The 27,741-nt window shown below is 48.5% G+C and overlaps 1 protein-coding gene across 1 annotated transcript; it reads left to right on the forward strand.

Annotated features, from left to right (window-relative positions):
- Positions 1 to 2,906: 2,906 nt before the first annotated feature.
- On the forward strand, positions 2,907 to 27,741 carry slco4a1 (solute carrier organic anion transporter family, member 4A1; the record flags this gene model as incomplete). Its single annotated transcript, XM_084462056.1, has 11 exons — positions 2,907 to 3,777; positions 4,411 to 4,501; positions 4,699 to 4,820; positions 5,167 to 5,278; positions 8,304 to 8,458; positions 21,382 to 21,664; positions 22,873 to 23,035; positions 25,601 to 25,776; positions 26,561 to 26,625; positions 26,931 to 27,079; positions 27,547 to 27,741. 11 exons carry the CDS (start codon positions 2,907 to 2,909, stop codon positions 27,739 to 27,741), a joined length of 2,382 nt encoding a protein of 793 aa, XP_084318182.1.

The raw sequence follows: 27,741 nt of genomic DNA on the forward strand, positions 1-27,741 counted from the left end.
AGGTTGGCATAGTTTGGTGCAAACGCTGCACCCATGGCAGTACCTTGTGATTGGATATAGTAGGACCCTGCATATTGGAAGTAGTTCATTTTGAGGGCCATCTCTGTTAGAGTGAGTAGGAATTCATTGGGTGGAAGGATACCTTCAGGGCGCTTCTCAAGGTAGTGAGTCAGGGCCTGTAGACCCCCTATATGGGGTATGTTAGTATATAGGCTCTGTACATCTAGAGTAGCTAATATGCTATTTGGACTCACATTCAGATGGTTGACAGCATTTAATATATCCATGGTGTCCCCTAAGTAAGATGGCAAGTCTGGTACCAATTTCTTTATAAAGAAATCGATATATTGGGACAGGAACTCAATGAGACTTCCATTGCCAGACACAATAGGCCTAAGGGGCGGGTCTACCACTGATTGATGTATTTTTGGTAGTCCATAGAACACTGGGCAGATGGGATGATTGGTCGTCAAGAACTCTTTTTCTTGTTCAGTGATCCATCCTTTCTGTACAGAAGAGTCAATAAAAGCATCTATCTCAGATTTTATTTTATTAGTGGGGTCGTAGTGTAAAGGTGAGTAAAACACATTATTGCTTAGTTGACTTTTAATGCCATTGTCATATTGTTCCAGGCTCATAACAACAATAGCTCCCCCTTTATCAGCAGACTTGATCACAACATCATGATTAGATTGCAAAGATTTCAAAGCAGAATATTCCTCTTTAGTTAGATTGGGCCTACTTTTGTGGCACCTCTCTCTCTCTGTCTGTGTCTGTGTGTGTATCTCTCTCTCTTTCTCCATCCCTCCCTCTCTCTCTGTCTGTGTCTGTATGTTTCTCTCTTTCTCCATCCCCCCCTCTCTCTCTGTCTGTGTCTGTATCTCTCTCTTTCTTCATCCCTCCCTCTCTCTCTCTGTCTGTGTTTGTATCTCTCTTTCTCCATCCCTCCCTCTCTCTGTCTGTGTCTGTATCTCTCTCTTTCTCCATCCCTCCCTCTGTCTCTGTCTGTCTGTGTGTGTATCTCTCTCTTTCTCCATCCCTCCCTCTCTCTCTCCCCCTCTCTCTCTGTCTGTGTGTGTATCTCTCTCTCTCTCCATCCCTCTCTCTCACTTGATCTCTCTCCCCCCCTCTCTCTCTCTCTCTGTCTGTATCTCTCTCTTTCTCCATCCCTCCCTCTCTCTCCCTCTCCCCCCTCTCTCTCTCTCTCTCTGTGTCTGTGTGTGAATCTCTCTCTCTTTCTCCATCCCTCCCTCTCTCTCCCTCTCGTTCTCTCTGTCTGTATCTCTTTCTCCATCCCTCTCTCTCTTTCCCCTCTCCCCTCTCTCTCTCTCTCTCTCTCTCTGTCTTGTCTGGGATGGTGTGTTGATTATGGGGAACTGGAAGTAGGGTGAACCATTTAGATTTTATTACTGCTGTTGTGTGATGTTTACATTTCCCTAGACCATGCCAGTGTTTGGCCAGCAGTATTGAGGAGAGCAGAGGAGGAACTTAATCATGTGAAGACGTAGCTGCACCGAGTATTTTTCACCAGGGTAAAAAAACAAACAACTGGATTCTCTAAATAAATGATAAAAACAAACCACTAACATGTTTTATATGAGTCTGCATGGAGCTAGTAAGAGTTAGAGTATAGGGTGGCCCCGTACTAGGCTAACTACCTGGCCCCGTGCTAGGCTAACTACCTGGCCCCGTGCTGGGCTAACTACCTGGCCTTGTGCTAGGCTAACTACCTGGCCCTGTGCTAGGCTAACTACCTAGAAGGGGTGTCCCATTTCTTAGGGACGATTTCTACCACTTAACCCTTGACACTCCGTTTGGAAGGGCAAGGACTAGGGCCAAGGGCTAGGGGAAGGGCTAGAAAAGAGAATTGGGATTCGGCCCAAACCTACAGTTGTTTGAACTGGGTTGACTGGGTTCACTTCATCTACACACAAACACACGCAAACACACACACACATCATAAAACCTTATTGTCTCTTTTGTTTCACTTTGACTGAGCATATTCCATGTGTCTGTTTGACCTCTGGTTGTGGAGAGAAGAACTGGTCCTGGGAGAGCTTATGACCTCTGTTAGCCCTGTGCTAGGCTAACTACCTGGCCCCGTGCTAGGCTAACTACCTGGCCCCGTGCTAGGCTAACTACCTGGCCTTGTGCTAGGCTAACTATCTGGCCCTGTGCTAGGCTAACTACCTGGCCCTGTGCTAGGCTAACTACCTGGCCCTGTGCTAGGTTAAATATATTTTAGGCTAACTATCTACAGTACGAGTAGCTTTTATGGCATACTCACCATTGTTTTCATAGAGGGTATATTCAATGGTATTCAAAGTATTTCAACTGAGTGGGGAAGAGATAGAGGTTGGGCTGGAAAGAGAGCGAGAGAGAGATATAGTGTGTGTGTGTGTGTGCGTGCATGCGTGAGTGCGTGTGTCTCTCTCTCTCTCTCTACAGTCCTGGCCATACTGCAGACGAGCTAAGGGTGTGGTACGGATGTGGGCTGTGGCTGTCAGAACAGCCACAGCCCACAGCCACATGTTGTTCATGACAGCACACTCTTCCTCTCTCCTCCTCTCCCCTTCTCCTCTTCTTCTTCTCTACCCCTCTCATTTCCTCTCCTCCTCCCCCCTTCAGTTCCTCTCCTCTCTCCTCTTCTCCTCTCTTCCTCTCCAGGATGTTGTTTCCCAGAAGCCCCAACATGATGAATCTCGTCCAACACCCAGTGTAAAGCTGAGCCCCTCCATTGCGCGCGCACACACACACACACACACACACCGCCTTCCTCTCCCCCCACACCTCCAGTCACCCCGTGTAAACACCGACCCCTCCTTCACCCCTCTGACCTCCTGTAGATACCCCCTCAACTGCTCCAAACACCCCCCCTCCCCACCTAAGAGAGCCCCCCAGGGCCCATGCCCGTCCTGCTCAATGCCGACGCCTCCTTCAGCTCCAAGCAGGAGCTGCTGGACCTCCAGGACTGCCCCCCGGGGCTGGGCCCCGCCTCCTCCCTGGACACGCACAGCCCTGCCGACTCGCAGGCGGGCAGCCCCCTGGACTCCGCCCCTGGCAGCCGCGCCGGAGACTCCGCCCGCCACCGCCCCCCTGGCGGCCCCCTGCAGCTGTACGCGCCCGCCGAGGCCCCCCCCCCTTCCCCGCCCCCCCCGCCGGACAGGCCGCTGGGTCTGCGGTTCGTCCCGGCGGACGCGGGGGAGCAGCTGTGCGGCTGGGGGCCACTGACGCCGCACGCCGTCCAGCTGTTCAACACGCCGCGCTGGGTGCTGCTCTTCCTGTGTGCCGCCTCCTTCCTCCAGGGCATGATCGTCAACGGCTTCATCAACACTGTGGTCACGTCCGTGGAGCGCCGCTTCGACCTGCGCAGCTACCAGGCGGGGCTGATCGCCAGCTCCTACGACATTGCCGCCTGTGTCTGCCTGGCGTTCGTCAGCTACTTCGGCGGCACGGGCCACAAGCCTCGCTGGCTGGGCTGGGGCGTGCTGGTGATGGCACTGGGCTCGCTGGTGTTCGCCCTGCCCCACTTCGCCACGCCGCCGTACCAGGTCAGCCTGGCCGAGGGGACGGGCGTGTGCTCAGCCAACCACAGCACCAGTGCCGGCGGCAGCCCGTGCCGGGGCCGGGAGGGGGGCGGGGTCGGCCTGTCGGGGTACCGCTTCGTGTTCATGCTGGGCCAGTTCCTCCACGGGGTGGGTGCCACGCCCCTCTACACGCTGGGGGTCACCTACCTGGACGAGAACGTCAAGTCCAGCTACGCACCAGTCTACATAGGTGAGCTGTGATGGATGGATGGATGGATGGATGGATGGATGGATGGATGGATGGATGGATGGATGGATGGATGGATGGATGGATGGATGGATAGGTGGGTGGATGGATGGATGGATGGATGGATGGATGGATGGATGGATGGATGGATGGATGGATGGATAGGTGGGTGGGTGAATGGACCACTTCCTTGTGTGTGTGGAGGGGTGGGGGGGGGGGGGGGGTGGGTGGATGAATGGTTGGATGGATGAATGGATGGGTGGGTACACCATCCATCCATCCACCCAACCCCCCCCCCCCCTCCTCCCCCCCTCCACACACACACACCTGCCAGCAACACCAATCAATGTCCCTGCCGCAGTGTGCCCTGCCTCTTTGACCATCCTGTAGTCCTGCCATCCGCCCCGCTCTGCACTGTCACCACCCAGATCAATAGAGCGCCCTCCGCCCTCTCTCCTCATCTCCCAGCCAGTCAGAGGCCGGCGCCACCTCAGTGACCATCCCGGGGCGTGGGAGCAGACGCCGCAGAAACAATGAGCTCTTTCAACTCTGGGTAGACAGGAAGTAGGAAGCAGGAGGGCAGGAAGTGGTGGTGTGGTGACACGCCCTGTGTTCTGTGTGTGTCCTTCCCCCCAGGAATCTTCTACACAGCGGCCATTGTTGGGCCGGCGGCAGGCTACCTGCTGGGAGGCTACTTCCTCAACATCTACACGGAGATCCACACCGCGTGAGTATGGAGCGCTGTTCCTCCGCCAATCACAGGCCTGCTCCTGCTCCCTCATCTGACACAGAGCAAACAATGGGCTGTTCACAAATAACATCCCGATTATTTACATGCTTGTCTCTCACACTCTCCCCCCACTCTTGTGTGTGTGTGTGTGTGTGTATGTGTGTTTGCCTACCTGTGTGTGTGTGTGTGTGCAGGACGGAGCTGACCCCAGAGAACCCTCTGTGGGTGGGGGCGTGGTGGATCGGTTTCCTAGCAGGGGGGGCCGCAGGGCTGGTCATCGCCCTTCCCATCCTGGGTTACCCACGGCAACTACCAGGTACTATACTCACACACTCCCCTCCCACTGCCGGCTGATAGACACTGTTTACCTAGCAGGGCAACAACACCATGTGATAACACACTCTCATCTCTCTCTCTCTCCCTCCCTACCTCCCTCTCTCTCTCCCTCTCTTTCTCTCCCTCCCTACCTCCCTCTCTCTCTCCCTCTCTTTCTCTCTTCCTCCCTACCGCCTTCTCTCTCTCTTTCTCTCTCCTTCCCTACCTCTCACTCTCTCTCTCTCCCTCCCTCTCTCTCACCCCCCTCCCTCTCTCTCCCCCTACCTCTCTCTCTCCCTCTCTCTCTCCCTCCCTCCCTCCCTCCCTCTCTCTCTCTCTCTCTGCAGGGTCTCAGAAGTACGTGGCGATGCGTGTGTCGGAGGCCCACCAGCTGAAGGACGGCAGCCAGGTCACGGCCTCTGACCCCCAGTTCGGGAAGTCAGTCAAAGACATGCCTAGGTAGGGGGCAGAGCATCACACACACACAACCGGAACACACCACAGAGGTTTTAATAGTTGTGGAAGTGCTTTGTCAGAGTCGGTTGCGTGCAAGATGGTGGAGGTAGAACTCAGAAGCAGATGAAACAGGTGAAGCAGGAGAAATCAAGTTTTAATCCGAAGAGGGTGACGACAGGAACAGGAGGAACACACAACATGACAAACAAGGGTCTAACACCGGACATACTGGACAAAAAAAGAACAGGAGGGAATACAGTAGCAGGACTAACGAAGACACAATAAGGTGCAAGTGGTTCAAATCAACAGGACACAGGTGCAGCAGGTAATCACAATGAAACACCGGGGAGGGGAGTGAAGGGGTTAAACCAGCAGAGACACCAGGGGCCTCATTTATCAAAGAGTGTGTAAATTCAGGTGTAAAAGAGGGCGTACGACGAAAACTAGGAAAAGGCGAAATGTCGCGTACGACGAGAATATTTACACGCTTTTCGGATCCATCAAACATGGCGTACACGCTGCTGCGCCTTTCCTCAAAGAAAAATCCGACGGTGTCGTAGAAGAGAGCGGACGTGCACGCGTCTCGTGTTCCGCCCTCTCCACGCCCAAATTCAACCATATATGGTCCAAACTATGACAGCGCACAACGTGGATACCCGGAAGGAACTGACATAATATAGCGTGGAGAAAAAAAGGCAAGACAATTACGTTTATGGAAAAACGCGGAAAGAAGAGAAACTTTTCGGAGACGGAGGTGCATGTGCTTGTTGGTGAGGTCCACGCGAGGAAAGAAAATCATCTTCGGAAGGTAAGCTATTTGTACGAGCCTACATTTGTCTGATTGCTCCTACAGTTTAGGTAGCCTACTGTACGTTTCGTGCATCCTGTATTTGGCGTAGGCTACACGGACATGCTGTATTATGTGGCTGTGAGGAAAGCAAACATTCCACACATTCTGTGGTAGGCTATGATTGATTTAGGACCAAAAACAGGGAACGATAACACAGATGATCACTTCATAATGTTAGACCACATTAAACATTTTCCCCTCTGGGAAATTAAGACTCTCATCTAAATCACCCGGTAAATCACACTTAAGCATTTTTCTGGCTGCCAACAGAAAAACATATCAATTGAATATGGCTACACAATGAAATGTTTAATGCATAATCAAGTTAACAGACAAACTCAAAGAAAATGACTGAAATTGTTTCTCCAGACTCGTGGGGTGGGACTCAGAGGAGGGGGAGTCTGCAGTGGTCCTTGACCTGACGGTCGTGCCCCCGCCGGTTGCAGCCTCCACCTCCAGCGCCACGACCTCCAGTGCCTCCACCTCCAGCGCGCCGGCCTCCACCTCCAGTGCCATCTCCAGCGCCTCCGTCTCCACCGCCCACGCCTCCACCTCCGGCTGCCAGCGTCCCTGCCTCACGGGTCCCTGAGGGCTGGGCTTCCTCTCAGACGCTGTGCTGGAGGCTCATGACCCTAGAGGCCCAGAGGGACATGGCAGATGGGTCCTCATTTTGTGGTGGGGTCTTGACTGGTTCTCATTCTTATCAGCTTTGAATATATATCTTGGCAAACATAACACAGGATGATGTACAAGGAGGGGACAGATACCTAGTGAAAGTACTATTGGTTGCTAGTAAAAAGACAATAATGAGCGCTTGGTATAAGGTGGAACCCCCAACCAAGGAGCAGTGGCTGGGTGTTGTAGAAGAGATTTATGTTAGGGAGAAGTTCACGCATGCATTGAGGATGCAGGAAGGAAAGTTTGAAGGGAGATGGGAAAAATGGATGGATTATAGAAGGAAGTGTGATGATACCACTAATATTAAAATTGTAATATTTGATTCAGAGAAAAAAGCTGCATGGATGGAAGTACCCATAAACTGTTATTGTAAGTTTTTATGTTTTATTGTATTGTCGTTGTATGGATGGAAAATGCTAATAAAGATTAAAGTAAAGAAGAAAAATAATATATCTTGGCTATGCACACACCAACAAGCCAGCCGTCACGCGCAGCGCCTGCCTCCAGTCTAGCCCCTACCCTGCTGTGCGCCAGGATGGATGAGTCATGCGTGGAGCCAGGCCACCGTGCCACTACACTTGTGATGAGCATGTTGGCGTCACATATGATTTGGGTATTTATAGTGTGCACATTTTTGCGATTCACATTGACGTATTCATTCAATGATGGTGCCCTTATGTGGGTGCAGTCGCCATCGCCGTCACCTCTTTGGAGTTCTATCTCGGCCAGTAGGCCGAGTAGCGCCGGATTCATTTAGGCTCGCATTACGCACAGGAGGACTGTCATTTATATTCTTACCAAACAGCAAACAGGTCCACATGATCACATATTAATGACAATCTAATTGGTCAATTATTGCCGTTTGATGGAGTGCCTGCATTAGGTGTGCGCATAGGTTAAGTTTGGGGAACAAATCCATATCGGACCATTAATGAGCCGGTTAGAGGACACGTCTAATCTTGCATTGCGATATATGTTTGTGCTGAATTGGGCTATTAGCCTTCATGATTGTGTGTTCATAAACTGTCGCTCTTATTCTCTCCATCAAACATTGTAATTCACCGACGCACCACCTGCGTCGCCAGTTCCCCCTGTGTTCAAAAAGGTTGTAGAAAACCGTGTAAATCGGTACGACAACTTGAGAGGTGTCCTACAAAAGCGCGTAGAAAGGCGACTACATTTTCGCCCTTTTGGCTTGATAGATCGCGCTGTGGGGGGGGGAAATGGCGTACGTTTAAAATCACGGAAAAGGCCGTGTAAAAGAAGGCGTACCTCAATGATAAATGAGGCCCCAGGGAGGGGAGTGAAGGGGTTAAACCAGCAGAGACACCAGGGAGGGGAGCACCACACACTTGAGGACAGGCCTCACTGAGGGCGTCAATGGTGAATGGAGGTGAGCAGGACCAGATGAGGAAGTTAGCTTTCTTTCTCTCCCTCGTTTATCTCTCTCTGTGCCTGTCTCTCCCTCCCTCCCCCCTCCCTCTCTCTCTCTCTCTCCAGGTCGGTGCTGCTCCTGTTGAAGAACCCGACCTTCCTGTTCCTGTGTCTGGCCGGGGCCACCGAGGCCACCCTCATCGCCGGCATGTCCACCTTCGGACCCAAGTTCCTGGAGTCCCAGTTCAGCCTCAGCGCCTCAGAGGCCGCCACATGGTTCGGTGAGTGCCCCGCACTCGTCTGCAGGGCCGGCACTGCGGCTGAACAGGCCCCAGGTCCTCCACCAGGGGGAGCTGCACACCTAGAATAAGAATAGAGTCCCTCAACGGAAGCAGGAAACGCAGTCCCCTCGCTGGGGACCTTCAGTCGGAAAAAAATAGAGGCTAGAGACAAATCATTTCTTGATCCTGGATTCATCAGAGCAAGCACTGCTCTTCTGATGAAGACACCTGTGTCCAAAGCTCCCATGTGATGTATTAAAGCACAGCATTTCGGCCGGTGTGGCCTTCCTTCTTCAGGTGCAACCAAACTAAACGCTGTGCTCCAATAAATCACTAGGGAGCTTTGGTAACTGCAGACCTTTTCTTTCTTCAGTTTATAGTTTTTAATCTAGCACCTGTCACTTTTCTCTCTTGGTTGTGCGTGTATTTTCCGTGTATTTATGTTATGTCAGCAGTCCAGCAATGAAAATAATGTAAACTGAGCCGCAGAAAGTCCATCCATCCATCCATCTTCATCTGCTTATCCGGGGTCGGGTCGCGGAGGCAGCAGTTCCAGCAGGGGGCCCCAGACATCCCTTTCCCTGGCAGCATCAACCAGCTCTGCCTGGGGAATCTTTAGCCACTCCCAGGCCAGTGCGGAGATGTAATCCCACCACCTAGTCCTGGCTCTACCCCGCGGCCTCCTCCCAGCCGGACACGCCTGGAACACCTCCCTAGGGAGGCGCCCAGGAGGCATCCTCACTAGATGCCCGAACCACCTCAACTGGCTCCTTTCAACGCAAAGGAGCAGCGGCTCTACTCCGAGTCTCTCCCGGATGACTGAACTTCTCACCCGATCTCTCAGGGAGACCCCAGCCACCCTCCGGAGAAAATTCATTTCGGCTGCTGGTATCCGTGATCTCGTTCTTTCGGTCATGACCCATCCTTCATGACCACAGGTGAGGGTGGGGACGAAGATAGACCGGTAGATCGAGAGCTTTGCCTTTTGGCTCACTCTCTTTTCGTCACAACAGTGCGGTAAAGTGACTGCAGAACCGCACCAGCTGCTCTGATTCTCCGGCCAAACTCCCTCTCCATGGTTCCCTCACTCTTGAACAAGACCCCCAGATACTTGAACTCCTTCACTTGGGGTAAGGACTCATTTCCTACTCGGAGCGGACACACCACCGGTTTCCTGCTGAGAACCATGGCCTCAGACTTAGAAGTGCTGATTCTCATCCCGGCCGCTTCACACTCGGTTGCTAACCTATCCAGAGAGTGCTGGAGGTCGCAGGCAGATGATGCCATCAGGACCACATCATCTGCAAATAGCAGTGAGGTGATTCCCAGCTCATCAAACTGCAAACCCACCTCCGCACGACTACGCCTCGATATCCTGTCCATGAAAATCACAAACAGGATTGGTGACAAAGCGCAGCCCTGGCGGAGGCCAACTCCCACCGGAAAGGAAGACAACTTACTGCCGAGGACACAGACACAGCTCTCGCTCTGGGTGTACAGGGATTGGATGGCCCTATGTAGGGATCCCCTCACCCCATACTCCCGCATAACCCTCCACAAGACCTCTCGAGGGACCCGGTCGTAAGCCTTCTCCAAGTCCACAAAACACATGTAGACAGGTTGGGCAAACTCCCAAGCCCCCTCCAAGATCCTTGCGAGAGTGAAGAGCTGGTCGGTGGTTCCTCTTCGATCTGAGGTTCGACTATCGGCCGGCAGAAAGTCTTGTACTTTTATTCCATATGGAGTGGCGCTATCCCACCTAGGGGGGTTTCTCTACCAGTGTGTTCTCATAGCGCAGCACCCACATGACCATACACATACTAATATTAGCTAGCTGACATGTGCCATGGCCATACACATACTAATATTAGCTAGCTGACAGGTGCCATGGCCATACACATACTAATATTAGCTAGCTGACATGTGCCATGGCCATACACATACTAATATTAGCTAGCCGACAGGTGCCATGGCCATACACATACTAATATTAGCTAGCTGACATTACACTCGTTTAACAGTCACCAAACCCTTATAGAGACGGTCCTGCATGCCAGCTCTTATAGAACTGACTAACTCTCCTTTCGCATTCCTGCAGCTCTCAACATGGCCAGACTAATAGGGTGTGTTCGAAATGGCATACTAACATACTATTCATACTATGCATGATGTCAATTTATGTATGTAGTGGATTCCCACTACATAGTATGTGAAATTTGTGTATGTGAGAAATGCACGGATGTATACTAGATTTGCCAGAATTCATGGGTATGGTGCGTGAGGTTACTTCTCCTACTCAACTTCCCCAAAATGCATCGCGTCTCTTCAGACTGTGCAATGGCAGACAACGGAGCAGACGGCCCTGGCACTAGCCAACAAATCACGTACAAATGTGAGTAACCAAACGACTTGTGGTCAAATATTATGCGAATTATTCATAATGAACGTATCTTCATTGCTGTTGGTATTGTATCTACCGCTCGACTGGCCTGAAAGCCTATTGGTCACTAACGTTAGTTGGCTAATAACCCCCCTCATCTTAGATCCATGCTACAAACACCTTTGTTCTAATCAAAGTAATACAATTATTAGGCTTCCATGTACTTATTTATGTTAGGACGTATATCTGTTGTTGAACAGTGCCACCTGGGGGATTAAAACAAATGGTCAGCACTGCAGGATTGTTAATTTAAAAGGGTTCATGAAAATGAAGGAGACAGCCAGTGCAATCAGAAACAGGTTTATTATTATATAGCCAGGGTGTGCAACACTTTTTTCCTACTCTAAAATAATCATGTTCCTGCAGTACAGGGATCAGGACATTGGGAGCAGACACTGCAGCTGCAAGCCTGTTTCGGAGGGTGTCCCCAGACTGCTGGAGTGGCTCGTTGACTTCTCTGTCGACGCCATCATCCTCATCATCACCATCACCACCTTCATCAGGCTCCAAAATGTCCCCATTGTCATTGACAAACTATTAAAGGACAATGCTCGTTTTTAACAACCTGGACCTTATTTACGACATATTATAAGACGTTTGACTCACCGAGATCACTTTGGTGTAGTTCGGAGGCATGTAGAAGAAATTTAAAATCCAGCGCGAGCCAGTATATCCGAAACGAAATAGCTTCCCCACTTGCTCCAGCACGCATGCGCACAGCGCGCAATCGTTGCTCCAGCACGCTGTGCGCATGCGTGCTGGAGCAAGTGAGGAAGCTATTTCGTGTCTAAAGATGTTTCTAAAGATCATATTACAGAGGCATGTGAAAAACCACAACAGGCCTACGCTGTATGTAAGCACAACTAGCGATTCATAAAGACAGATTGATGAAAACAACCGTTTTGCGGCAGAAAATAGATTTCTAGAAACTGCATTCCCAGTGCTCCCACCACCGCCATTACATGGATATACTGGCTCGCGCTGGATTTTAATTTCTTCTACATGCCTCCGAACTACACCAAAGTGATCTCGGTGAGTCAAACGTTATAATATGTCGTAAAAAGGGTCCAGGTTGTCAAAAATGAGCATTGTCCTTTAAGTATCAGAACCCCACCACCACCCTTAACTAGGGGACATTCTACATTTAGTTAGAAACTGAAAAACATTTTTCTAAATCAAAATATATGTCCTCATAGCAACTTTGCTAGAACAGCTATAGTAGCTCTATTTGTCCTGTGTCATAATATCTAATATATTATCTGCAACCATGTGACACAGGCAGCGTGGTGTAGCCTACTAGTAATGGTTTTCACAAACCCAGCAATAAACATGTATTACTATAAATATAATTGAAATTAATTATAAAATTAAATGTAGCCTAGGCTATAGGCCAATAAGCCGAGGAAAATGACTATAGGCCTAATTGTAGGCCTATAGCCTACTGAAGTTTCAACAGTGCTTAAACCATGGGTAAGTAGGGTATTGTAGTGAAATTATTATTATTTTTAAATCTGTTTAAATAGTTTATTATTGTTATATCAGAGATAAGGACTTTGATTATAGCCTATCTTAGGCCTACACTAGACTACTCTGTTGTGCTGATAACTGAACGGCATGGATCAAACATTTGATCAGTTGTGTTTCAGTTGTTAAAATATACTTTCATAATTATTTAATATTTAAAAATAGCCGGATATAATATAGGCTAGTGAGAGGCTGAGCATGCGTAGCTGAAATAGCTAGCGTATGCTAGATATACTACACTGAGCTAACAAGCTACCGGTCCTCCTATGCTCAAACAAACGCTACAGTTCACATAGGCTATTGCAGCAGGTAGGCTACGACAAGAAAACAAAATCCAATAACTGTCTCAATAAACCAGTTAACTAGGGACAAAAGCCCTCGGTGCTGCATATGTTCGTTGTCTGCCTACTATCTGGCTCCTCAGCGCGCTCCAAACTTTCTCTCCCTCTCCGCATTGTCTAGACGTCTAGACAGACAGCAGGTGCGTATGGAACGCCAAATGGGTCATAATTCGCCTTGATTTTTCGCCGTCACCAGGCGTGTTTTCGTTGAAAAATCCTTACAATGCGCCGTTTAATAAGCGCCTGGCACCGCCAGGTGTCGGTTATGGTTAAATACACCTGTCGCCGTCAGGCGTTTATTAAACGCCGCCAGGCGTCTCATAACCAAATTTTTGAAACCGCCCACTGGCCTCTACGGTGACTCGGGTAGTACAATTGTCCGAATGAGGGTCCACTTCAGAACACGGTAAGTGCACTAGGCTACTTTTAATAACATATTACAGTGTTATCTAGCTATTATATTACACCAGCTTTGAACTATTTTACTCATTAAGTACCGAAAGCATTTAATAAAAAAAGATAAAATAATTAATAGAAAATAGATTCAATAAAAGCATTTAGCAAAGACAGCTTTGATTGCCAGCTAGCTAGCTACAGATTTAGAACACTATTCAGCTAATGATGGCTACAGACAGTAGGCCTATAGCTAATACAATGTTTGCCTAAACTTAACCTACCGGCAGATTGCCATTAGCTAGCAGTAGTCTACATTTAACAATTACAAACATATTAAAGTTAAGTTACAGTTGGTGCTTCTGTGTCTCTTGGTAGTTTGCAATTAATCATCACCACCTCATTATTTGCAGAGGTATTTGCAGAGACTTCAGAAAGCAAAACATACAATGCAATATATTGTCTCAGTCTAAAAATACGCTGTGATGCCTATTATGAGGGGAAGGGAGGGAGTTAGAGGGTTGAAGGGGGTTGTTTATCGGTTGTTGTATTTTGTTTATTGGTTGTTTTTTATTGGGTGTTGCAGCTGGCAGGTGAAGGCCTATGGCCAGAGAAAACCCTCCACCTACATTGGGGTCTTTGACATCAACCGCTGGTACCACGCCCAGATGCCTGGCTCTCTGGTATTTGAAACGGACGGACCAGTTCTATCTCCTGTATATAACTGCTCTGCTACTCTACAGGGCTAGTAGTGAAGGCCAGCGTTGTTTGACTGATTAATAGACTTTATTGGAGAATAAAAAAACATGTACAGCCAGTGCATAATGGCAGTACAAAAATTAAAGTAAACTGTCAAGGATGTCTGAAGACAGTCTCAGATTTATCCTTAGATTTATCCATTGTGGTGTGTGTGTGTTTCTTGTATGTTCCAGAGCGGGTGAGTCCCTGGACGGCGTGGTGGAGATGATGGCCCCCTGACCGCAGCCTGAGCAGAGGCCTGGCCTACACCTGCCCTGCACACCTGAACAGTTATATTGCCCCACCACATACAACTTTGTGCACACTCTCACACACACATGTGCACATACTGTATATGCCCCTCCACACACATAAATGGTCCAAAACCCTGCTGCAAGGCTACTGACTAGGTCCAGAATGTCCTGTCACATTACTTGAATCCTGGCCTCCTTACACTGGCTCCCCATCAGTTTCAGGATCCAGTTTAAGGTACTTGTCATCACTTTTAGAGCTCTGCATGGTCAAACACTATAAACCCATCTTTTTCAACAAAAAATATGTAACGACTGCAGTGCTGTTGCATAAAAGCAATAACACATTTGAGGGCTTATGACCGCAGCACTGCCGTGCCAATAACCACGTACTCCCTCTTGTGTGTTATTGCCTATGTAAACTACTGAGGGTGAGGCTGCACACAAACCACTGATACACACCGCCAACCAGTCACTGTCACTAAAATGAGCTTTGTATGTGTTGTGTGTGTGTGTATGCCTCTAGATCAGGCAGGGTGTAGTGACCCTGCGCTGTGTCCTGGAGTGGGCCTGGGACAAGCTGGTCCACATCAAGGAAGAGCTATGTTTTATGTTCTGTCTTCATCTTCCCTCTCACACACTTTATCTCTTTGTAATATTTTTGAAAAATGATTCACTCTGGTTTTTTTTTAAATAATATGTTACTTAGTACTTTGTGTACTAGCAGTAATTCATAAATACAGCTGTTAATTTGATCTGAGACTGATTTCTTGTAACATCTTAATGGTTTAATTTACTACGATATGATAGAGTCAAGAGATCTGGTGGGTGCTAATGGCCAGATTGGACCAGAGACATCGCCAGCCTGGAGGAAAGAGATGACCTTATCCAGTCCGCCACCAAGTTCTACCTGGATGGGAGATTGCAGGAGGACCTTTTCTGATTAAATGCCCCAAAATTGTTCAAATCTTTGACACTGCTTTATTAAGATTAATTGATAAAATAAACCTCACCTCAACTTGAACACACAAACCTTGTTAGTAGTATTTTTTTTAAACATTACATAGCTCAATTCATCATAACTTGTGGTCAGGTACATTACACATAACCTACGCCTCAGCTTTAACATATTTACACACTACACACAGAGCCCTGCCCAGGAGGAGGAAGGCTGGAAGGTAAAAGAAGAGTAGAAAAGGCAAACTGTGTTGTGCCAAAGAGAGGAGATTATAAGATGCCACTCTCCATGTACTCTCCACACTTCATATGAGGTGTGGATAGGCAGTCTCAGTGTTATAATACAGGTGTTGGCCTCTGGGAAGATGCGCTTTGGCTCCGCCCCCTAAACATGCAGGAACTCCAGGTGTGGCTCCACTGGGAATCACAGACCGGTACTGCTGAAGCCCACTGATTAGAAGACTAGACAAAAGTATGCTTACTAAAGACAATATAGAGGACCATTACTTGAAATGCCCATGGAGAGTATTGCTCACAAAAAGAGTTGTAAAAGTACTGCTGACATTTAAGAACATGCTATAGATCAGTAATGGAATGACCTTGATGTTTTTATTATATTACATTACAGTCATCTAGCAGATGTTTTTTTTTATCCAAAACGACTTATAATTGCATTTCACATAGGTAATCAGTGTACTACTACTCGATCAAATCGATGGTAAAAAGCGTTAGAGGATATTGGCCGATAGATGCTACCCCTGAAGTCTTAATAGACAGGCAATAAACATATCTTGAGTCTAGAGTAAAATATATTCTCCCCATATTCTTACAGTAGCCTAGCCTAATGGTGAAATACAATTAGCCTACTTTGTAGTGGGAGCATTATTTGATATAGGCCTATTAGTCGATCGAAATAGGTCCCTGAAATCTTACATAAATGGTTATTAAAATGTTCCCCATACAGTAATTAAAAAAACATGAATAATGCCATAACTGTTCTGTCATAATATGTCATAATACTAACTAGCCACTACTATCAGTTGACCAACGTAGCTAGATTTATGTATGCAAATTCATAAACAGTGAAAACTTGCCTTGCCTTGTTAAAGTAGGCTGGATTTTGTCAGCTTGGATATTGTCCGAAAGTAGAAGACGTGTGCAGTCGTTTAATGTTCTTTTGCAGTGAAGCAGAAAGTTATTTCGTGCCATCTTTCTTGGTCAACGTGTACAGTAGCATATCCTCACATGACACTCACGGCCATAATGGCCTGATTGGACCAGAGACATCACAAGCCTGGAGGAAAGAGATAAATTGTACTACCTGAGTCACCGTAGAGGCCAGTGGGCGGTACCTTTCAAAAATTTGCTTATGAGACGCCTGGCGGCGTTTAATAAACGCCTGACGGCGACAGGCGTATTTAACCATAACCGACGCCTGGCGGTGCCAGGCGCTTATTAAACGGCGCATTGCGAGGATTTGCGCCGTGCAATATGGCGTTTTTCAACGAAAACACGCATGGTGATGGCGAAAAATCAAGGCGAATTATGACCCATTTGGCGTTCCATAGGTGCGAGACTGCAAGCGTGTGCGCCCATAGATATGAACACGAGATGACTCGTAATGGATTGAGCGGCGCAAAATATGGCCGCCATATTGGTCCGGTACCGCTGTCACGTGACAACCGATCTCCTCAGCAGTTTCAGTCAGTAAAAGTAACCCTGCATCAAGAGATAACTCTAGAAGATAAGTAGAAACAAATATTTTTGTCTTTGAACTATCCATAACAGTCAAATAACATCAATAATAAATAAATAAAATAAAAAATTACAAAGTGCAAAACAGCAGCATCCAACAGTTTTAGTTGTATCTATCAGCTAACAACTATGTATTTATCATCTTTCACATAAAAGAGCCGGCACATAGAGCCGTATCGTTCGCGACCGACCCATCACTAGTTGACTCGCGGAGCTCCGTACCGGACCAAGATGGCGGCCGCATTTTTCGTCCGGCAGCAATCAAATCAACGTCAATGAGGCGTCTAGTGTATATGTCTATGTGTGCGCCTCTGTCTCTCTCTCTCTCTCTCTCCCTCGTCGTGTCATGTCCACAAGCAGACAGAACGTGTGCGTATTGCTCGCTCATACAGTATTTGATGTTCGCCCCCCTCCCGAATATTTTTTACAATATTCGTACGAATTTACTATTCGGGAAAAAGCTACTATTTGTGCTCATACGAATACCGTATTCGTATTCGGGCACTCCCTTAATGCAGAGGTTGTGGAGGAACAGGCAGTCAATAATGACCTCTGACACAAACTCCACCTTCACCTCTAGCGCCTTGAGGAAGATGGACCACCACCTTGTCTTCAGCACCCCAAAATGCCCTCTCCACCACACACCTTGCCCTGGACAGGCATGTGTTGTACCTTCTCTTCACAGCATTCCGGACAGGCTCACAGAATGGGGTCATCAGGCAAATGGGTTGGGCCAAGCAGGGATACCCTCCATTCCCTATGAGGCACCATCCTGGAGGTGGGTACAGCTGGTGCACATACAGGGGGCTGCACCTGAGAACCTGGGCGTCATGCACGGAGCCAGGGAAGCCCACATGGACATCCAGAAAGCGACCCTTGTGATCGCAGATGGCTTGGAACTGGATGGAGTGGAATAGCTTTCTGTTAAAGTACTCCGCTGGAAACTGACCCCGTGGTACAATTCGTGGCACCCATCGATGCTCCCGGCCACTTTCCCAAAAGCTGGGGAACCAGACAGCTGCTGGAACCCAGCCTCGATTTCCTCCAGCTCATCCCTGTTCGGGAAGCGGATGAGCCTCCTGAACACCCCTTGAATGCCCTTGCTGACCATCAGCATCAGAAGTTATTAAGTTAGATTGATGATTAAAGATGATTGATGATTAAACATGAATTTATTCATGAGTCTGTCAGTGTATCTTATGATTTTTAAATTTTATTTAACCTTTATTTAACCAGGCAAGCATTTTAAGAACACATTCTTATTTACACATGCAGCCTGACCAAAAAGCAATGGCTCTTTGGGGAGGTGTGTGTGTGGGGGTGGGGGGGAGGGTGGGAGGCTCAAAGTAATGCTATATTATAGTAATTATAGTGATGCTTTAAAAGATTGTAATTTAAGAAAATTCTCACTTTCTCTCATCACCTTGCTAAACGAATTGCCTAGTCAGCTCCTCCTTTGGTAAAACTGCCACATCATACATTGAAAAGATCAGGCTGTTTTTATAATGGCCTAAATCAAAAATGTGAGTGACTTAGGCCGTTTCATTATTCTGTCTCCTGAAACACTTGAAAATAATGACTTAGGCAATTACTTTAGCAAGGTGATGATATAGCCTACTGCGAGCTAGTGAGCTAGATAAGTTAATGTTAGGCTTCAGGGTGAAAAAATCATGTAGGCTTCATCTAAATCAAGTACCGCAGGCGACCAGCTGACTGCCTCCGTCGTCTGGCTCTGGTAAGAGGCATGTTGGCTGGATCAAGTATTAAATGATAAAAAGATGTTAGCAGCTATCTCGATCCAGGATGTCCTGTGAGGTAACGTATGACGGGCGTGGGAACGGGGCCGCTGGCCAGGTTTGTTATGTCTGAATCAGACACAACAAACCTGGCAATAATATACATGCAGCAAATTTACATACAGCTGTTATTTTGGGAATGTATATGGTGAAAATGCATTCTTAACATGTCTACGTCGTCATTATTACAAAGATGCCACTTGTAATGCATAAAATCTAGTTTATTTATAGCAGTCACGAATGGTCCCGGACAGTAGCTTCATATGAAGGAAAAAGTTCGTTTTTTTAATCCTGTTCTTTTGCTAACTGCTAAGACAACAATATAGTAAGCTAGTTACTTTCGCTGCTTAGCTAGTTAAAGATTTGGCCACCAAATCATTTTATAACTTGTTTAGCTATTTGTTCCAACATTTCTGTAGAACCCCGCAGTAAAAGGTATCTAACGTTAGTAATGTACCTACGCTATCTAACGTTAGCCTACAGAAGTGAAAAACAAATGTCAGATCAGATATATCAATGAGTTATTTTGATAAACTGGCCACATTTTAGGAATCTACATGACTACTTTCTCACCTGAAAACATATGAAAACTTAATAAAACTACATATTAACACTTGTAAACACAAAATTACAACAGCTTTTAACCTAATCTTTAAAATCCCCGCTATCGCTGCCGGTGAGAAATGCATTCCGGGATACCTAGCTGCATACTTCAGTGTGAACAGTCTGCTGGTAATGGCTTATTATGAATTCAGTAGGCAGTATGCAGTCCATACTCATTGAGTATGTAGAAGGCAGTATGTTAGTATGCCATTTGAACACAGCCATAGTGATTTTTTCAATCAGAGGTTTCAATACTTAGTATAATACTTAGTTCGGGAATAACTGCTTCACAGTTTTACAACAGACAATGATTTTCTTGTCTTGCAAAATTATGTTTAACATTAATAAACATCATATGTGTATGGTCATGGCACAATTTAAACAGGATCAATAAATGATTGGTCTCTTGTGGTTGCCTACCATACATATTTCTCTGAAGTAAGGTCCCGGGGACGGCGCTTCCTGCTTCCTCTTAGGCACCCTATCAGAACCCTGGACTGGACACACCAGGGCCGGAGTCTTATTGGTCAGGAGAACACAGAGCAGCCTGTGTGCAGTTGCCTGATAGGGTTTATTCTAGCTCTGCAGACAGAGCTAGTAGTAGTAGCAGAGTAGTAACACCTGTTCTAGGGGTGGCTGTGGCTCAGGAGGTAGAGCAAGTCGCCCAATGATCGCAGGGTTGGCGGTTCGAATCCCAGCTCCTCCTGTCCACATGTCGAAGTGTCCTTGGACAAGACACTGAACCCCAAAATTGCTCCCAATGAGAAGACTAGCACCTTGCATGGCAGCTGCCACCATTGGTATGTATGTGTGTGTGAATGAGAGGCCTTTATTGTAAAGCACTTTAGATAAAAGTCAATTTACCATTTACCATTCTACACATAGGCCCATATCCACAAAGAATGGATTTATCCCGCTAATAGTTTGATATTTTGCACAGCAATTGCAACGGAAATCTGCTCCAGTTTAGCACAATATCCACAAAACATTTTCTCTAATGATATGCCCGGGCAAACACGCCCACAAATTTGCCAACTGTGTGCAGTTTGCGCACATTGATTGCATGCATGATTGCAATTAGCCATGTACTTGCACACACCTGGCATGACGGTGCCTTCGGAGAGTCCAGGCATGTCATATGTGTTGCACTTACCACCAGCTGAATGCAATTTGTTCTTGTATATATATACAAGATCGTGGATATAGTCGGATCTTTCCCCAGTGTTTCAAGCTTCTCTCCATATTTCAGGATACATATTGGATCATAATGAAAACGACAGACCACACTTTTTTGCAGAAAATATCTGTTATTTTTGTGTCTGTGCATCGCAGCTGGCTGAACTTATTTTTAAATCTCCCTCTATAAATATTTTGCCCTTAATATCATCCAATATCAATTCAATATCATTCAAACTTCACAAGTTCTGAGAAGAGACAGAAGGAGAGAGTGCACGCTGACAGCTGCAGTTAATACCAGCTTTTCAAAAGCGGTATTGGCACCTCTCTTACTGCGTGTGGCAGTTAGCTCATAGACTTTGTGGATCAGACGCAAGGCTTATTTGGGGAAATTTTGCACGGAAATACCTAATTTACATACATTGAAATGAGCCTGGCGCAGCCGTGGAGCTATTTGCTCATCGGTGCAGCTTGCAATACCTTTCACCCTTTGCGTGTGTTTTGTGGATTGGATGAAATTGTTTGGTCTCATTTGCACAGGTTTTGCAGCTGCAAAAGCTGCTCAATCCTTTTTTGGATTTGGCCCATAGACTGTCTACATTACAGGCTACTGTACTCCCACACTTTAACAGTTCCATGGTCCCTGCCCGTACCCCCCTCCTCCTCCAGGCTACATGGTGATGTCAGTAACACCCCCCCCCCCTCCCTCTGCTCCTCCTCCAGTGACATGGTGGTGTCACTAACCCCCCCCCCCCCTCCCTCTGCTCCTCCTCCAGTGACATGGTGGTGTCACTGCCCCCCCCCCCCCCCCCCCCTCTGCTCCTCCTCCTCCAGGCTACATGGTGGTGTCACTAACCCCCCGGTCCCCCCCCCCCTCCCTCTGCTCCTCCTCCTCCAGGCTACATGGTGGTGTCACTAACCCCCCCTCCCTCTGCTCCTCCTCCTCCAGGCTACATGGTGGTGCCCGCGGGCGGCGGCGGCACCTTCCTGGGCGGCTACATCGTCAAGCGTCTGAACCTGCGCTGCCGCGGCATCATCCGCTTCTGCATGCTGAGCGCCCTGGTCAGCCTGCTGGCCATCTTCATCTTCCTCCTCCACTGCCCCAACGTGCCCATGGCCGGAGTCACCGCCCCCTACGGCCCGGGCCCCGCCCAGCAGGGCCTCTCCCACCACCTCCACCCGGACCAGGACCAGGACTACGCCCAGCACAGCCCCACGCTGCCCAGCAACAGGTGAGTCCAGGACCAGGACTACAGTCAGAGCTGCGCTTCAGCTGGGACTGGAGAAGCACAAACATCATCCTGCTGGGACTATAGGGAGTTCCTCTTTGGTCTAATGGTAGTCGTAAAGCCTTGTGAAACCATCCTGATCTCACATCCAGTGTCTCTCCACAGATCAGTCTGGCCTTCCCCCTATCTCTAATGATTTCCAGAGATTACAATGTAACTGGGCCAATCAGGGACTGTGTTCTAACTGCTGTTCTGCCCCCCAGTTGAGACCCAGCCCCTGATTGGTTCCCTTAGTTGATGACGTGAAATACAGGCCGTTGGCAAAACAGTAGGCTGATGGTGTCTCCCAACGCAACAAGCGGTAACATTAACGTTAAAATAAACACAGCCATTAGTATTATTCCAGAAATAAACAACAACTAAACAAAAACAAGAGCATGCCCTAGTGGAGTTTCTCTGCATAAAATCTGTTTTCCTACTGGATTTGGCAAAAGTTTTGTTATGCTGATTGGCTGAAGGAGTTAGTCTGTCAAGGCCTCGGGGGGAAGACTAGACTGATCTGCAGAGAGAAACAGAAAGGGAGCTCGCTAGATCAGGACGGTCTCACAAGGCTAAGATTATTGGGCTCTAATGCAGACGTTTGTCTGTTTAAATTCTACTTGTTACAAAGGCTAGCAGACAGCTGAAAGACACGTGAAAAGATGTGCTTTAGAACCAGTATATAGCATGAAGATGCTCATATACCAGGGTAGAGGAGACAGTGAAGCGTGAGATTAAACTGCTCACTAGAGGGCAGCACAGGCCTGCTAGCGTGGGCTAGAGGGTTGGAGTTGTTCCACACACTTAGCATTCAGAGCTCAGACACATACAATATGGGGGTGATTAGTACAATACAGGGACATCGTTAACAGGGGGAAGGAGAGAGTGATTCAGGGGGCCCCAGCTTGGATGGGGTCCAAGAAACCAGCAGCCAATGATCATCATATATTAAGGGACCCAGTGGAATATATTTTTCATGGGGCCCAATATACTTAATCCCGCTCATGAGTTACAATACAATCAGTCCTCCGCCACAACTCTGCTGCCACTCTTCTCTACCTCCTCCCTCTCCTCTCCTCCCTCTCCTCCCCGTCCTCCCTCCCTCTCTCTCCTCCTCTCTGTCTATCTGTCTCTGCTGCATTAAGCTACAGTGATGACTGTGTGACCCCCAGGTCGTTGCTGGAGCGGAACCTGACGGTGGGTTGCAACGCGGACTGCGGCTGCGTGCGGGAGCTGTATAACCCGGTGTGCGGGGCGGACGGCGTGATGTACTACTCACCCTGCCATGCCGGCTGCAGCTCCATCAACCACACGCAGGTCTCCACCGGCAGACAGGTGCGCTAAACATCTCCTGCCATCAACTACTGTACGTCTGTCAAAGATTTAAGTACAGGATCCTGTTACACTCTCCAGAAAATGGGTTTCAAACAAAATGGGAAAACCCCTTTAAGAATTTTTTTTTTGGTTCCTGGTACAAATATTGTCGCTTTGGATAAAAGTGTCTGCTAAATGACTGTAATCTTCTTCTTCGTGCGGGTTAGGTGTTGTGTTCTCTTCTCCTGACTTGGGGCCGAGGGGCTATCCTTTTACCACCCCAAGCCTGGGTGATGGGTCACCCGGGCTATATATCCGAGCACACCTCCAGGAGCCATGTTACCGTTTTGTCATCCAAAACATCAGGTCATTCATTCCGTTGGGTGTCCGGTATGTCTCATTGTGCATCAATGAGCGGAAGAGTCCGACGCCGGTCCGGAGGCGATTAAGCCTCACCCACCTGGCTTCCCCGGGAGGGGAAGGACCAGCGGTTGGGAAGAAATCACAGAGTCTGGAGGTATTTGCCTCCCATTCCGCACGCCAGATGTGGTCCGCCCATCCTGCCTCGCTGATGTTAAGATCTCTGCATTGCTGCAGGAGATCCTGTGCGGCAGGCACAAAAGGGTGTCTCGACTTGAGACACCGGGGAGGCTCCGCTGTTGCAGTGAGCCTGTCGTGGAGCAGGCGGTTAAGATCCACGGCCCGGCAGGCGAGACGTGCTGTAGTTCCTGTGCGGCGGAGGCCAGCGGGCTGGATGCCTGCGAGGATGGGAAGGTTGTCCACAGGAGTGGGATGCAGGCATCCTGTCACGATGCCCAAGGCTTCATTGATAGGTGGGTCGATGAGGCGGGTGTGAGCGCTGCGACACCAATATGCGCAATATTCACTGGTCGAGTAGACCAGGGCTAGGGCTGCTGTGCGCAGTGTTTTTGCACCGGCACCCCAGCCTGATCGGCCCAGTTGCCTCATCAACGGCACACGAGCTGTTAATTTCTTGCGCAATGATTTGAGGTGTCGGCAGAACGTGAGCGACCTGTCCCATGTCACACCGAGGTAGGTTTGTTCGGTGCTGTATGGCAGGAGTGTTTCGTCGGTGTGCACTTGGAGCTCACATTATGCTTCCTTGTTGTTAAGGTGGAAGTTTCTGCATGTCCTGGCTCAGTGTCTCCTCCACGGCCTGCCAGTCTCATCTCTGGTGGTGAGGGTGAAGCTGCGGTTTCGGACAAGCTCCATGATCATGCTGACCATGTGCCTGTCCGGCAGCAGGCGGAGCAGCTTGTAGGTGAGGCTGCGGTGCCATACAGTGTCGTAGGCAGCCGTCAGGTCTATAAAGACAGCTCAGGACTTCTTTTTAGCCAAAAAGCTCCTCGATGTCTTGAGTCATCAAAGTGACTTGATCTACGGTTGATCTCCCGCATCGGAACCCGGCCTGCTCCTGTGGGAGCAGCGGGTCGATGATTGGTTCAACGTGGGCGTAGATGAGACGCTCGAGGATCTTGAAGGGGATACATAACAGAGAGATGGGGCGGTAACTCTTGGGGTCCCCTTCAAGCTTGTTCGGCTTAGGGATCATGACAACTAGGGCTCTTCTCCAGATTTTGGGGATCTTGAGTTGGCGCAAGCAGGAAGATAGGAACGCTTTTAACAAGGACTTCAAGGCAGGCATGACATGGAGTATAAGCTCCGGGCAGATAGAATCAGGCCCCGGAGCTTTCCCTGGCTTTACCTCATTCACATGAGGGCAGCAGTGAACTCCTCCGGTGTGAATTTACCAGAGATGTTATCGCCGCTAGGAGTTGTGGCCTTCCAGAGGTCAGACACTTTTTGCCACGAGACGTGACTATTTGCGGTCTTTGCCCTCATATGTCCCACTTTTATTGTGATGCGATTTTGTTTGCAGAGATGGGGCAGTGACGGCGGGAGTGTCTAGACCTACCATCCTGGAGGAGGATGACGAGGGCCTTGGTGGTGCAGGCCAGGTGCTCGATGATGTCAATTTTACTGGGGGTGAGACCTTCGGAGTTCAGCTGCAGAATTCTGGGTTTAGAGCCGAGTGCAAGCTCCGCCGGCTTCTCTCCCCGCCTGAGGCCTGGGTGGTGGCCCTCAGTTGGCAGACTTTGCTTTGTCTACAGTGGTTAATCACAGCTACTGATGGGGGGCACCACGAGAAGGTGTCTGCCTCGCCCCCCAATGACTGACTGTATTGTAATGTAGAATCACTTATTGCTGAAAGGAACCCCTAGCTGGAACTTTTGCTTGATTGCATTGCTCAGCTTGGAACTAAAATGTTTTTTGTTTTGTTTTGTTTTTATGGGCTTTTCAGAGGGACCCTCTACACTCTACTGGAGGGGAGTAGATCTTGTTGAGCTGGTCTTTTTAAAAGTAGCGCACAAGCCAAAAAAGTGTAACTAGAGAAGGTATTTTGTTTGTCACTGTAAAGCTCTTTCACTGTAGTCGCTGGTCTCTGTGTGCGTGTGTGTGTGTGTGTGTGTGTGTGTGTGTGTGTGTGTGTGTCCACGTGTGTGTGTGCTTGCGTATGAGTGTGTGCATGTGTGTGTGTATGTGTGTGTGTTCCTGTGTGTGCAGGTGTTCGCGGGCTGCAGCTGTGTGATGGGTAACGTGTCGTGGGGCGAGGAGGGTCTGGCCCTGGCCGGGAAGTGCAGCAGCAGCTGTCAGCACATGCCAGCCTTCCTCACCTTCCTCTTCATCGTCATCTCCTTCACCTTCCTCTGCTCCATTCCCGCCCTGACTGCCACACTCAGGTGGGCGAGGCTCCGCAGCAGCCAATGGGAGACAGACACCCATACTGACATCAGCCAATGAGACAGAGACTCACACTGACATCAGCCAATGAGACAGAGACCCACACTGACATCAGCCAATGAGACAGAGACCCACACTGACATCAGCCAATGAGATAATAGATAGATAGATAGATAGATAGATAGATAGATAGATAGATAGATAGATAGATAGATAGATAGATAGATAGATAGATAGATAGATAGATAGATAGATAGTAGCCCTTAAGCCCCGCCCCTTCTTCCGGCTCAAGCCTGTAGAGCCCGCCTCCTACTTCCGCTTGCTTTACTTACATCGATGGAAGAAAACATGGACATACCTGAAGAACTATTTCAAGAAGTCATGGAAGAAGTGTGCCGGATACATAATATCACACATTTGAAGCCACTGCAGCGTCTTAGCCTCCGGAATTATAGATACAACAACTGTTCTTCTTCCGGTCCAGGCCGGAAGATTATGCGATGCGACATCCTAGGCGCTTCCCCTCTAGACCGGTGAAACAACTGCGAAAGAGACATGCCCCAGACTAGATAGATAGAAAGATAGATAGACAAAACTTGGACAACCCAGACTAGATGCATGTATAGCACAGATCTCTATGCTTCAGTAGTCAGACCCTGTGTGTGTGCATGGTTGTGTAAGAGTGTGTGTGTGTGTGTGTGTGTGTGTGTGTGTGTGTGTGTGTGTGTGTGCGCGTCTGCATGCGTGCGTGTTTCTGACCAGCATCTCTGTCGCCCCCTGCAGGTGTGTTCCAGACAGCCAGAGGTCGTTCGGCCTGGGGATCCAGTGGATCGTAGTGCGGACTCTAGGTATGATCTCCCAGGATCTCTTCAGACTGGGGAGAAGGACGGTCAGTCGCCCCCTAGTCTCAACATAATATAACATCATGAATTCACAAGACATGGATCAGCAATAATTCTGGACTAGCAACATGTCCAAGGCGAATTTCTGTTGTAGACTGGATTTAAATCTAGACTAGGTTTAATTTGAGATTGGTTTCACTGTAATCTGTGTCTGGCAAAGCTGCCCCACAATTCAACATGATCATATATCGCATCACCATCTGGTACCACCATCTGGTCTGACATCGGTGTGATCTGGTATCCCACGCCAGGCGGCATCCCGGGCCCGATCGCGTTTGGCTCTGTGATCGACATCGCATGCCTGCTGTGGCAGGACCAGTGTGGGGAGCAGGGCTCATGCTACCTCTACCAGAACTCTGCCATGAGTCGATATACGCTCATCGCTGGCCTCATATACAAGGTAGGACCGCCCAGAGACATGACGTCACACATACAGTACATGGACCACTCAGAAACATATCATCATACATACATAGACCACTCAGAAACATATCATCATACATACATAGACCACTCAGAAACATACTAACATATGTACATGGACCACTCAGAAACATACTATCATACATACATGGACCACTCAGAAACATACTAACATACATACATACATGGACCACTCAGAAACATATCACCATACATACATGGACCACAAAGAAACATACCAACATACCACATGAACCACTGAGAAACATAATGTCAAACATACATGGACCTGAAACTGTGTCTCTTTCTCTCTCTCTCTCTTTTTCTCTCCCGCTCTCTCTCTCCCTCCCTCTCTCTCTCTCTCTCTCTCTCTCGTTCTCCCTCTCTCTCTCGTTCTCCCTCTCTCTCTCTCTCTCTCTCTCTCTCTCCCTCCCCCCTCTCCAGGTGCTGGGGACCGTGTTTTTCCTGCTGGCCAGTGTCTTGTACCAGCCCCCTCCAGAGTCGCCCCAGAGCAGCTGTGAGAGCACGGACCTGGGTGCGCTCGGCGGGGGGACAGGGGCCGGGGACCTCGAGGACCTCCCCATCAAAGATCTCTCTCATGATGACCACATCATCGCTAACCTGCATGCACGTTTATGA

This window comes from Borostomias antarcticus (assembly GCF_949987555.1).
Source record: "Borostomias antarcticus genome assembly, chromosome: 3".
Taxonomy (NCBI): domain Eukaryota; kingdom Metazoa; phylum Chordata; class Actinopteri; order Stomiiformes; family Stomiidae; genus Borostomias; species Borostomias antarcticus.